We start from the raw sequence: 13,034 nt of genomic DNA on the forward strand, positions 1-13,034 counted from the left end.
CCAGTCAGAAGGCATCTGATCCCCTCCAAATCCAGATACAAATCGCCGGAACTGTTTGGCTGTCTAATGATGGTCAAGAATTATCAGGCTTTCCTCTCAACGGAAGGATGGTTCCATTGCCAACTTGCAGGGGCAGGAAAGGGACGGCAGATAGCAACCCACAGGTCCATTCGTTGCTTTTAAGCATGATTGGAGGACCCATAACCTTCATAAGCTCAATTCTGGTAGAAACTAGATAAATTGAGGTCATAAAAAAAGTGCCAAGATGATTCAATGTCTTATCATATTCAGGAGAATTTTCGGCCCTTGAACTCTGTAGCTTACATGCAGCAGAAATTAATGCGCTTGCTTTCTAGAGTCATAAGCATCACTCAATCTGCTGGTTGCATGTTGAAGACCTCAGCAGTGTCATGAATATTCAGTAGTTAACAAGGCAGCTCAACGAAAAGGTCGCCACACAACCAGCTCACTCATCTTTCACATCCTGAAGTCCCCAATTCTTCAACAGCTAGTCAGCTACACAGTGACAGTACATGTTTTGAAAAAAAAAAAGAATGGAAGGCCAGGAGAGACGAAAGGACAACACTTCAAGAAGATGGAATTTCATTTACAATGATAAGAAAGAAGAAACAAAAAGGGGGCGAAGTAATTCCCCAGGTACACACAGTTGTATGGGTAGAAGAAGCGAACAAAATAAGGGTGCAGAAAAGGAAGAGAGGCAAAAGAGAGCGAGAAGCCAAGAAGTGTTACAGTGTCACCAACGAGAATGTGAAAAGATGGATTTTACTTTGTCCTAGTGGCAACGCAGCACAGATACTTTACTAGTCAGCTCACACCACAAAATCCCCTTCTATTACTACATCACTTCATGAAATGAGGGATGAATTGTCGTGACAGGTCCCTGATATGCTCATTTTCTGTCTCAATAAGGCGAACAACCTGCTTTGCCAGAGACAATGTGAACTTGCGATAACATGTGAAGCTAGTATCAATCAATATTTTACAATAATATCAGAGGAATCGAATAATTTTCAAAACTCACCTCTCCCATAGAAGGCCGCTGCTCTGGGTTTGCCCTGACACAAAGATATGCAGCTTTGGCTAGATGATACAACCCATATGTATCATATGTATCTTTGATGCGCTCATCAATTAGTTCGTGAAGTGCAAGGCTCTCGACCAATGGTTCGGCCTGAAAATTTTCAGGTGTTGGAAATTGAATTGTGCAGATGTACTGTAAGCACACAGACTGAAGTATAAGCAGAATTCACCAAGAAGAATACCCATTGCAGTATATGTGTGCACTGTCCTTCATATTCATCAAGCACCTTTTTACCAGATATTAGCTGGAAAAGAACAATCCCAAAGGCGTATACATCTGTTCTGACAGAAACCATGCCATATTGAGCATACTCAGGCGCCAAGTATCTGATGGACATGACAAGAAATCACTGGCATTGTCAGAAAAAACAGGGTATCATAGAATGGAACAACTAGTTGATACTGTGCCTGAATTAGAGTTTGTCCAGACCCTGATTGACCCAGAATCCTTGTCTCAATGGAGTCATTGCCAGCCTTCCATTTTGCAAGACCAAAGTCACCAAGCTGTGAAAGGCATAACTTCTATGATAAGAATGCAGAAGACATTTGCATCTCGACACGTAACGGTAAGTAGCCTACTCCATCTTACCATAGGAACAAAGTCATGTGTCAACAATACATTGCTTGGGCGCAAATCCCGATGAATGATTGGACCAGCACGACACTCCTCATGCAGAAATCGCAGTCCTTTTGCTATACCGATAGCAATAGCATGCCTCTTGTGCCACTCTAGTAAGCTTGCCGACTTGTCTGTTTCCACCAAGTAACAAGAGCAAAAGTCAGCATGCCATCATCACAATATGAATTCCTTTTAAGCATATCAACCGAACATATACCAAATAAATGCCACTCAAGGGAATTGTTGCATATATACTCGTACACCAAGATGTTGTAGCTTTCTTTACAACAGTAACCAAGCAACATGACGATATTCCGGTGCCGGGCAAAACTGAGAACTTGCACTTCCGAGAAGAACTCAGTATAGCCCTGTGTGCTTGCTTCTTTGCGCAACTTGGCTGCAATAACCTGACCATCCTTGAGCTGGCCCTTGTACACATGCCCAAATCCACCCTCACCCAGCAAATTCTCGTTTGAGAAGTCTAACGTTGCAGCTTGAATCTCTGAGAATGGGAATTTCATGGATTCCTTTATGTAAAGAACTGATTTTAGACCACAGCCAATGCACAAAACCGGTCTCTCTGATGAATCATATTGGGAAGTCATTTGTTCTTCATATTTTCCTGGATAACAAGACCACACACCATATCACTATCACTGCATATGGCATAATGCATGTAACATCAAATAAATGGTAGCTGCCAGCAAACTGCAGTTATTATTTTTAATATTGAGAAAATATTAAATAAACAATGAGTTCCACGTGAATTAGTTACCATGACCACAAGCATTACCAATAGCTTTCTGTCTTCTATTGTCTGCATTGTCTGCTGTTTTTTGGGTATGGTTTAGTGAAGAAAATTATCTTACCATTAGACAGGGATTGCGTATCGTCGATTGTGAGAGATATGCCACTCAAGTATGGCATACCGCATGCAGCCACACTGGAGGTCTCGTGGATATCATGGTTCGTTAGAGAGGCAAAGTAGCTTACAGGTGAGGACATGTTTGACACTTTCTGAGTAGCACTCTGTGTCTCTGAACTCAGATCACTCGTGACCGCGAAGCGTTGCAGGTCCTTCACTTCAGCTGTGCTTTTGCTTGATGGGTTCGACCATATTGGCTTCAAGGTTTGCACTTGTAAGTGATCCTGAAATGCCGCAACTTTACAAACTATGTGCTTTTCTAAGTGTCTGAAATCTCTCCTGAAGTGCCTGTAAAATTTATTCTAAATTCAATATTACCTCAAGTAGCCATAAGATATGGGCACTAAAACTTTCATTAAGGGTAGCCTGTCATAGAGTTTGAATAAGAAATTATGCACAAACCTATCTAGGACAACCCAAGCAGCTTTGCTGGAATTTACTTCATTGATAATGACAATCTTTGCAGGTGCTCCAGGTGTTACCTTGAGGGTCACAGTAATCTGATACAAAATTTCGAGTTTCAGAATGTAACAAATGTTTCAAGATTGCTAATGTAACTAGTAAATCACTTTGTTATTCAGATTTCCGACAAAAAGGATGCATGGGGATTAGGGAAGAAAATAGGCATGCTTATATTTCCTATGGAAGAATAATATTTCTGTATGGAATAGATAGATAAAGGTATTTTTACCCCAACTTTGCGGAATGCCTCTGCAACTTGGTGAAGCTTACTTTTGTAGATTTCAGCTACTTTCGCTACCTGATCACCTAGGTATCTGTCGCTTGTCCCGGAAAATGATTCAGTACATGGTTTGGCTTGGTATCCCACTGAAAACACAAATAAAAGTATTAATTTTCCAGTAAATACAATATTTATTTTAGTGTATCTATAGTATTCAAAGAGAGCGTTGGCCAGTATTATGATCTTACTATTGCAAATTCAAAGTAAATATATTTTCTTCTAAACAATTGTACATATCACGAAGGACACACTAAATACCCATTTGGAGATAGTCCATGACAGATATTCTACCATGAAATTCCATGTTAGATCACATGGATGCTAGAAAAACAGAAAGGCTATCATACTGGTGTACAGTTCAATGTACTAGGATTCTAAGTCGATGACAGATATTCTACCATTGAAATTCCATGTTAGATCACAGGGATGCTAGAAAAACAGAAAGGCTATCATACTGGTGTACGCTCAGTGTACTAGGATTCTAAGCTTGAAATGAGAAATGGTGACTCTAACAGTGGCCAATGAAACTAAATATTCTAAATGCATCATGGATTTTAGAATTCTGTTAAACAAGCACACCTGTTTTTTTTTGTTTTCTTTTATTTATTTCATCACTTGTTGCCCTTCATTGTGTCATGTCACAATCACGACACCATATGTGAAGCATATGTCTTATGTCATGTAGACTACTCTATTCCATTTTTCTCCAAGGAAAAAAAAAACTACTCTACTCCATTGGTGATTCTCAGAGTACAGTGCTGTCCTCGACTGTGGATGCCAATGAACAGCATTATCAATTATCTACCAGAGGTGAAAATCTTGAACCAAAGAACCAAAAGACAATAGGCAACCCACCGCACAGGCAGCACAGCTTGCCACGCTATCATCTACGAGCCATGTATGCTTGCAATCTCATTTTACAAATGCAGACTTTCCTATCTAGCTCCACAACTTTTTTATAACATTTTTTCACAATGCAGACTTTTTTATAACATTTTTTTCAATGCAGAAATGGCAAATTCTAAAAGGGAAAAGTAACACTTGGATGGAGGCCTGAGGCAAATCAACTACCACTATGACATTTCTATTTTTGTAAATGACAGCTAAAACTAAGACTTGATTGGTCTGAGTCAAGTCGTAAAAGTAGGGGGTGGGCATCCCAGAGATGATCCTTACTCGGATGGGTGATGGAGTGGAGCACGCCGAGTACGAGCAGCGAATCCCCAGCGCGGAGTATGTCACCTCGGTCGACCAACCCCCTGAGCGCCGTCTTGATCTCGTCATCCCGGTGGTCCCGCGTGGCGTCCAGCGCCACCACGACCATCTGCGGCGGCGGCAGCGGCGACGACAGCGCCTTGGAAGGCGTCATGGCCCCGCCCTGAGGGGTGGCATAGGCCGCCGACGACGACGCGGGGGTGACCTGGTCGTCCCCTGCGCCGATGATGGACGACATCGACATGGGCGAGCCTAGCGGGGTACTGAAAGGACTCCTCCACCGCCGCCGCCGCTTCTGCCGATGCGAGCCCCTCCTGCTGCCGCCGCAGCCATCGCGGCCGCCCGGGAGAGCGGTTATGAAGGCCTCGAGCCGGCTACGGGCCGCGGAGTATATTCGGGAGATTGCAGCGTACATTCGATCCCTGCCGCCGGCGTGGGGGGCATCTCGAAGGCACCGTGGCGGAATATATCGCCGGCTCCCATCGCCATTGGTGGAGGTACCGAGGCGGAGGCGGCGAACCGCGGAAGCTTGCGGTTGTCGCGGCGCGCCGTGGGCTGTACCGCCGGCGGTGGCAGCGAGAAGGCCGAGGGCATTTCCGCCCAAAAGGAAAGCGGAGGGCAAACGGTTTGCGAACTCGTTCCAATATATGTAGTTACACTTTGATTCCTTAAAAAATGATTCCTCCAAAAGTGGTGAGAATGAGATTGAGCAATGAGATTCTTTCAGGTGAAAAAAAAGAGAGAGAGGAGCGATAGCAGTGCCTTGGCGGCTAATCCTATGCAGGTTTCTCTCCATGTCCACAATCGAAGCAACTGAGCAAGGAAATTTGCTGAATCTTTTACAAAGTTTGGCAAGATTTCAAACTCTCATTTGAATTTTGTCCAAATACATTAGCTGTGGAAGATTGACAGGGTGCCACTGAAGACTTGCCATTTCTTCCATTCTCCAAGAGATGTGTACTGCCGCTGGGCCTGAATCGAGCTTGTTTTTTTTTTTTCATTAGGCCAACGACAGTTAAAATTTGAGCGGAAGATCCATAAAATCGCATGCATTTTGAAGACTGGAACTCGTCAGTCTCATGCGAGGCAATGCGTATCCAGCTCTGGAAGAGTCGCTAAAGATATCTTCGTTGTGCGTTTCGCCCGTTTCGTCATTTTGATTGGGACCTTTCTCCAGTCAGGGGTTCTTGTTATATCCTTTATTCTAGAACAGTCTGAATTTATCTTTGATATATGAATGAGGTCATTGATGAAACAGAATCAGCTGCATTATTTGGCATGATCAACATCCTTCTGTATTGTTCAGAAGAAAATATACGGTCATTGCATAAAGCACCCATGCATTCGCAAGGTTCAAAGCATTTGCTCTTTGCAATCTGTGTTCAAATGTCCATGTACAAGTAAATCGGTCAAAAGGGAATTGGTGCAATAGAGTAGCAGCATTCAAATAAGCAGTGGCCAACTTTTTTTTTTGGCAGATTACGAGCGTCTTCAGTACATCAAAGAAAGAAAAAGATTAAGCGTCTTCTGTCAGCCAGGTTGAGAAGGAATATAAAAGGAGAGATCCAAAGACAGCCTGGTTGAGAAGGAATTTCGCAAATTTCACATCCAAAATCCAAATTCGTCAACAGCCACATGGCGCGCTGTATAAAAGCTAAAGCCAAATAACACAGATGGATGAACCCCTCTCATAATGTGGCATCTCATTACAAAACAATGGAAACAATAAAAGGAGAACTAGTAATTCCCAAATACACGACATATATATCTGGAAAAAGCAAAATGAAGAAACTGACGAAAGGGGAGGGAGGGAAAGGATACAAAGAAGTGCAACAACATCACCATTGATAATGGGGAATTCTATTTTGCGCTTCAATAGAGAGCTCACAGCACTGAATTCGCTTTTGATTACAACATCAGTTTGTAAAATGTGGGATGAACAGTTGAGACAAATCCTGGATGTTCTCATTTTCTACCTCAATAAGACGGACAACCTGTTCACAAGAAGAGAAAGACATATTGTGATTATAAACTTATTACTGCTATCACATATGTTGAATTTACCAAACCAACCTCTCCCATAGAAGGCCGTTGCTCTGGATTTGTCCTGACACAAAGATAGGCAGCTTTGGCTAGATGATACAACCCATATGAATCATGTGTATCTTTGACGCGGTCATCTACCAGTATGTTGAGTGCAAGGGTCTCAACCAACGGCTCTGCCTGAAAAAAAATTCCAGGTGATGCTGATGTGTTTCCAACCTTGTAAGCAGATTGACAAAAATAGTAAGCATAATTTCATATTCACTAGAAGGAATACCCATTGCAATATATGTGTGCACCATCGTCCATGTTCCTCAAGCACCTTACGACCAGATATCAGCTGGAAAAGAAGAATTCCAAAGGCAAAAACATCCGTTTTGACAGAAGCTATGCCATGTTCAGCATGCTCAGGAGCCAAGTATCTGATAGAGACATGATAAAAAAATTTCTTGCATTGTCAGAAAAACAGGTCATCATAAAATTGAGTGATGAGCTGATAACGTTGCGAGAATTAGATATTGTGCAGACCCTGAAGGCCCCAGAATCATTGTCTCGCTGGAAACCTTGCAAGCCTTCCATTTTGCAAAACCAAAGTCCCCAAGCTGTGAAAGATAGGACCTATACCATCAGAATGCAGAAGGCCTTTGCATGTTTACATGTACGACAGTATTAGTAAGTAGGGAGGTCTAGTACTCTCCAGCTTACCATAGGTACAAAGTCATGTGTCAGCAGTACATTGCTTGGTTGCAAATCCAGATGAATGATTGGACCGGCACGGCACTCCTCATGTAGGAAGCGCATGCCTTTTGCTATACCTATGGCAATTGCATGCCTCTTGTTCCACTCTAGTAAGTTTGCGGACTGATCTGTTTCACCAAGTAACAAGAGCAAACCAATTAATCTGTAACATCTTCACAATAAGTATTGAATATGCATATCAACCGAACAACGCACCAAATAAGTGCCACTCCAGGGAATTGTTGCATATATACTCATACACCAAAATGTTATGGGTCTCCTCGCAGCAATAGCCAAGCAGCCCAACAATATTTCGGTGCCGGGCAAATCTGAATACTTGCATTTCAGTAAAGAACTCAGTATAGCCCTCAAAACTTGCTTCTTTCCGCAGCTTGGCTGCGATGAGCTGACCACCGTTGAGCTGGCCCTTGTACACATGTCCAAAACCACCCTCACCCAGCAAGTTCTCTTTTGAGAAATCAGAAGTTGCAGTTTGAATCTCCGAGAACGGGAATTTCGTGTATTCATTGATGTAAATAGCTGATTTTAGCCCGCAGCCCATGCACAAAACTGGCCTTTCTGGTGTATCGTATTGTGAGGTCATGTTTGCTTCAATGCATTCCCCTGTAAAGATCGCGAGAACACAAGCAGAGGATGGCCCATGTAACATTCACCTATTGGGAGGTACCAGCAAAGTTGCAGCTATATTTTAACTTAGTGAAGAAATCCACCGTACATAAATTCCCTAAGGCTTCATTTTGAAGGAATTGGAATCTACTTAATGGAGCAGGCTATTTATCTTGAAATGTGGCGTTCCACCACAGCTATATTTTAACTTAGTGAAGGAATCCACCGTACATAAATTCCCTAAGGCTTCATTTTGAAGGAATTGGAATCTACTTAATGGAGCAGGCTATTTATCTTGAAATGTGGCGTTCCACCACTTTCCAAAGTTTAGATATAAGCATATCTTAAATTCATGCGGTGGGAGATGGAAATTGATTCTGTAGATCCTCATGCTATGTTTCTAATGTGCAAATTATAGCACGCTCTTCGACTCGCTTCCTGTAGCAGAAATGCAGCACATAAGTATCTCTCCTATATGAAGAACAATAATATACAAATATATTCCACATTCAACTATATTAGCTTGATTAATTTGTGTCTAAATTATGATATTAGCTTAATTAATTTGTGTATAAATTATGATTATCAGAATGGAATTCAATTCAAGGATCCAAACGGGGGCCTAAGGAATCTATGTTCGCTAAGCACTACAGGGCAGAAACACATTCCAGCAATGCTTGCATCTCCGATTTCCGAAATGCACGTATCTGCTCGATTGCTCCACCCAACAAAGAAAAGAATCAAGAATGCATACCGGTGTCTGCTAGGCCGCCTTGGGGGGAGGCCTGGCCGTCCCCCGCGCCAATGTTGCAGCACGATGGTATGGACATGCTGGTGGTGCTGTTCCTGTTACCCCGCCGCCGCTGCCGCCACGGGCCCCTGCTCCCATCGTGGCTGCCGGGGAGCGAGGCTATGAAGGCCTCGAGACGGCAGTATATCCGGGAGTGCTGGGGGCATCTCGGAGGCTCCGGGAAAGGATACACCGCTCGCTCCCATCGCCAATGACTTGGACCTGATGGGAGGACCTAGACGGTGGCGGCGCGGAAGCTTCCGGTCGGATTGCCGGCGGAGGCAGCGAGAAAGGCGGCGGGCAACAAAGCTGGGTTGCCGCGTAATTACCTCTCACATTCCCGTCTCGTCGGCGGGCAACAAAGGCCCACGGAGACGGGAAGGACGGAGCGAGCCGCGAACAAGAAAGAGAGGGAGCGGGCGCTTGGGCCTCCTGGAAGCTACTAAGCCCATGTGTGTGAAATTATTTGGGCTGGATTCGGGATCGGCCCAGCTGACTCAAAAAAAAAAAGCTGCTGCAAAAGTTTTCTAACAAACCTAGCGTCTGTCTGACGAACATGGGACTTTTCAACGAGCAACGCTCCTTCAATTTGTGGGCGTGGCCGTGGACAAAACTGGTTCGTAGCTATCAAACGATAGCAGGGATTGTGTAATAGATTCGTCTTGCGATTTAGCTTAAGGATTGTGTAATTAATTTTATAATTAATCTACGTTTAATGCTTCTAATTAGTGTCAAACATTCGATGTGATGGAGGTTAAAATTTAACCCCCTCCTCCCAAACACCCCCGAAAATAAGCAGCAGGTCCCGTCTACAATGCAACTGACGAGCGTGTGTTTATCGTTTATCGAGCACTAGCGGCGCTTAGCGAGCACGATCAGTGTCAGTCGGCCTATTCCACTCCACGCCGGAGCTAGCAGGACGTCCAAGCTGAAAGGCAGGAGCAAATACGGCGGCGACGCTGCGGCGGTGGAGGGGTGGCACGTGGCAGGCGCCGGGCATGCGCAGCAAGCTGTGTTACGACGTCTTCACCGTCTCCGGCCTCCGCGTCGACGCCATCATCGAGGCGGGCCGCTTTCTCTGCTCCTTCGCCGCCATCCCTCCCCGCCTTACGGTATGTAAGAACTTGGGTGATACACTGCTGTTTCTTTTGTTTTAAGCTCTGGCACCGAATTTTTACTGCTTTTATTGAGGGTGAGAGGACCCTCTAGGCCTCTACCCTTCGTATAAAAGCAACAGATGCCATCCTTATTAGAAAATATAGAAATATTCAAGTGCGTCAACATCATGTACCTCATGTCCTGAATGTCCTCCGCGTGAACGTGTGCGGAATTGTGGACAGCAGCACCGTCGTATAAAAAGCAACAGATGCCATCCTTATTAGAAAAGATAGAAATATCTGTCAGCATTTTAGATCAGTTGGTCTGTCAGCTACCACTACCACTGCTATTTTGTATGTAATCAATTTAGGACATGTGAAATCAGTTGGAAGTTGGAGCCACGAATGTAGTGTCCCGTGAGTCAGTTTTTGCTGTTTAGATGTTCACTTTCCGCAACATGTTTCCTGTCAGGAGGAAGGGAGAGGTGTTTGCTGTATTTTTTATTCAAACAAGAAACATGTTTGCTGTCCTGAAAATGAATTCACAAAGATTGCATAATTGATTTCATAGTGCGTATGAATACAGGGTGTGCATGCATGACAATGACATGTGGCATTTTCCACAGATGAGATAGTTTGGATCACTGGGAATTTTGGTGGTGTTGTTCGCGATCCAGAGGTTCGGGACTGATAAAGTCGGTTACTTGTTCGCCCCCATCAATCCTCCTTTGGCTTCTCATTGGGGGAGTTGGGGTTTACAACCTGATCAGGGCATTAAACCTGAAATACATCATCGACTATTTCTGAAGGAACAGGAAGAAAGGATGGGTCTCCCTTGGTGGCATACTCCTTTGTTTCACAGGTATACCACTCTATAGTGTGTCAACAAGTAGTGTCCAGCAGAACAAATGGTGGTTATTGCACTCGAATCAAAAGTCTGAACCGAACAATATACACAGATGTATTTCGATGAAGCACAAGCAAAGACAGACAGTCCAACCTGAGCATAAAAGGAATCCATCCAGTCCATGACTCCAATCAAATCCCTGTATAAATAAATAGCCCCCATCCGATCAATCCTCATCCTAACTCTTCGGTGCAACAGAACAACGTGGACGGAGCTAATTCTTCGGTGCCACCCATCAATCGTGACGCACAAGACCAGGAGCATACACCACCTGCGCAACAGATCAAGAAGCAATCAGATCAAGAAGCAACCAAGCCAAGCCAATTTTATCAGATTCATTCATCAGAAGCAACCAATTTTGAGCCGCCAAGCCAATTTTATCAGATTCATTCATCAGAAGCAACCAATTTTGAGCCGCCAAGACATATCAAGAAGCAACCAAGCTCTACAGGCCGTGTAAGTCTTCCTCCCTGCTATCAAATCATGGTTTCCCTGACACAATAGATTTGTCATAGTTTAATAGCAGTGCAAATCGTTTCCCAGTGCTATGGTGCTTAGCTAACCTGATATAATTAGCATATAGTACTTTACTGAAGACCAACATTCTGAAGATAATCTGTGCTAACCTTGTATGCTTGCATGCATTAACACAGGCTGTAATTGGACCAAACTTAACACATGCATGGGGTGAACTGGCAGTAACTTCACATTTAAAAGAAAGGAAGCAACGATAGAAAAATTCTGAAGCATTGAAGGCTAAAGTACTTTTGAATCAATCACATAGAACATGACACAAGCATAATCAAATTGGATCATTAGAGTTCACAAGGACCTTAGACAAAATAATCCCACAAACCAGCACACACATCATGCAACTAAGAAACTAAGACTCAAAAATGAAGCAATCGTAAGCCAACGAGACACATCAACCTACAACTCTAGCGCATGGGTAACGCGTTCATCGCAGCACAATTCGGCAAGATCTGGACAAAAACCACCGTGTTAAAGAGCAAATCACTTGCGCTGCAGGAGGTGGGCGGATCCTTCTGCAGGTCCTTCAACTCCTTCAGGATCCTCTTCGACGCCATGGATCAAACCCTAAATCCCCAAAATCCACAGATCAAATCAATCCTAGGGTAGGGCTCCTCAGATCGAATCGATCGAATCAAGAGAGGGAGTACGGGGGCCCACTTACCGATCGATGCCGAGGAAATCAGGTGGGGGTGGAGCGGGGTCGGTGCGACGGCCGCCTCCCTCTCTTCTACGAGGCGCGCGGCGGCGACGGCGTGTCGCGGGGAGGGCTCGGCCACAAACGGGAGGAAGCGGGATGAAGACGGGCGGGGAGTCGTGGCCGCCTCCGGATGTTGCGCTTGACGAGGCCGTCGTCGCCCCCCGCCGCATAGTCGCCGCCGCCGCCCAGTGCGCGTGCGAGCGAGACGTGGAAACGAAGGAAAGAAGATAGGATAATTACGAAAGATTTGATATATTTCACAGTATCGTTTTAAGATCGTACCCTCATACTGCATATACTATTTATACGTACTACAGCTTAAGATTTTAGTAGTATCTTAACCGTCGGATCTGAATCCTTTTCGAACAGTAGTATAAGATAGTATTGTGTACAGTAAAACCTCGTCGAACAGTAGTATAATGTAGTATTGTGTATAGTAAAACCTCGTCGGTCAAGAACCGTTATATAATACAAAACATCAACAACACACATGCGCAGACTTCATGTGCACCCTATTCACATATACGTTATTCTCATTTTTGTAAATTGGTTTAATTTAGAATAAATAAACGAATATTAGCAGACTTCAAGGAAATCACATTTATGTGAGTTTCTGAATTGCTGGAACTGATGCTTTCTTCGATTTGTTAAATAAAAAAATTAAAGATCAGCAAACTTTCAATAAGAAAGATACGGTGAGGGGGAGAATTGCCCGCCTAATCAAGTTGTAATGGAAGAACCAAATTCTAAACAACTGGTAAGATTATCAAATCCCTATAGAAAATTATGGACCATACTCGACACAAAGCAAAACAGCCTTCATAAATGTAGCAAGATCTACTCGAGTCTTGAGATATAAATGTAGCAAGAAATTTGTATGTGAAAGTATAAAGATGTATCTTTTCTTCCTCTTGAGTTTAAAAGTGCAAAGTGATCTCAAGGCACAATCCAAAACCACACCATGGTCAGGAGCAGAGCAGTCAGAACAAAGAAAGCGAA

At 43.8% G+C, this 13,034-nt stretch overlaps 2 protein-coding genes and 1 long non-coding RNA gene across 6 annotated transcripts; all 3 read right to left on the reverse strand.

Annotated features, from left to right (window-relative positions):
* Window positions 1-586: 586 nt before the first annotated feature.
* On the reverse strand, window positions 587-5,231 carry LOC117855016 (uncharacterized). Of its 2 annotated transcripts, XM_034737293.2 has the most exons (10): window positions 4,564-5,228; window positions 3,337-3,473; window positions 3,048-3,145; window positions 2,590-2,933; window positions 1,938-2,342; window positions 1,691-1,851; window positions 1,532-1,605; window positions 1,284-1,428; window positions 1,043-1,192; window positions 587-939 (listed from the first exon to the last, which is right to left on the reverse strand). In XM_034737293.2, the coding sequence occupies exons 1-10, from the start codon at window positions 5,015-5,017 to the stop codon at window positions 862-864; spliced, it is 2,046 nt and encodes a 681-aa protein (XP_034593184.1). In that variant the 5' UTR covers window positions 5,018-5,228; the 3' UTR covers window positions 587-861. The 2 variants fall into 2 exon arrangements, 1 of the variants encoding a protein (XP_034593184.1); XR_004640406.2 differs by lacking the exon at window positions 587-939 and having other exon boundaries at window positions 1,052-1,192; window positions 1,510-1,605; window positions 4,564-5,231.
* A 1,019-nt stretch (window positions 5,232-6,250) lies between these two features.
* Window positions 6,251-9,711, reverse strand: LOC117857953 (proline-rich receptor-like protein kinase PERK13). 2 transcript variants are annotated; one of them, XM_034740885.2, is made up of 7 exons: window positions 8,765-9,711; window positions 7,600-8,007; window positions 7,351-7,511; window positions 7,174-7,247; window positions 6,923-7,067; window positions 6,676-6,825; window positions 6,251-6,596 (listed from the first exon to the last, which is right to left on the reverse strand). In XM_034740885.2, the coding sequence occupies exons 1-7, from the start codon at window positions 8,838-8,840 to the stop codon at window positions 6,519-6,521; spliced, it is 1,092 nt and encodes a 363-aa protein (XP_034596776.1). In that variant the 5' UTR covers window positions 8,841-9,711; the 3' UTR covers window positions 6,251-6,518. The 2 variants fall into 2 exon arrangements, with proteins under 2 accessions (XP_034596776.1, XP_034596777.1); XM_034740886.2 differs by having other exon boundaries at window positions 7,600-8,448.
* A 1,079-nt stretch (window positions 9,712-10,790) lies between these two features.
* On the reverse strand, window positions 10,791-12,258 carry LOC140222753 (uncharacterized). Of its 2 annotated transcripts, XR_011898249.1 has the most exons (3): window positions 12,000-12,247; window positions 11,823-11,902; window positions 10,791-11,075 (listed from the first exon to the last, which is right to left on the reverse strand). It is a non-coding gene; the product is annotated as an uncharacterized lncRNA (long non-coding RNA). The 2 variants fall into 2 exon arrangements; XR_011898248.1 differs by having other exon boundaries at window positions 10,791-11,902; window positions 12,000-12,258.
* Between the last annotated feature and the right edge of the window lie 776 nt (window positions 12,259-13,034).

This window comes from Setaria viridis, chromosome 5, assembly GCF_005286985.2.
Source record: "Setaria viridis chromosome 5, Setaria_viridis_v4.0, whole genome shotgun sequence".
Lineage (NCBI taxonomy): Eukaryota > Viridiplantae > Streptophyta > Magnoliopsida > Poales > Poaceae > Setaria > Setaria viridis.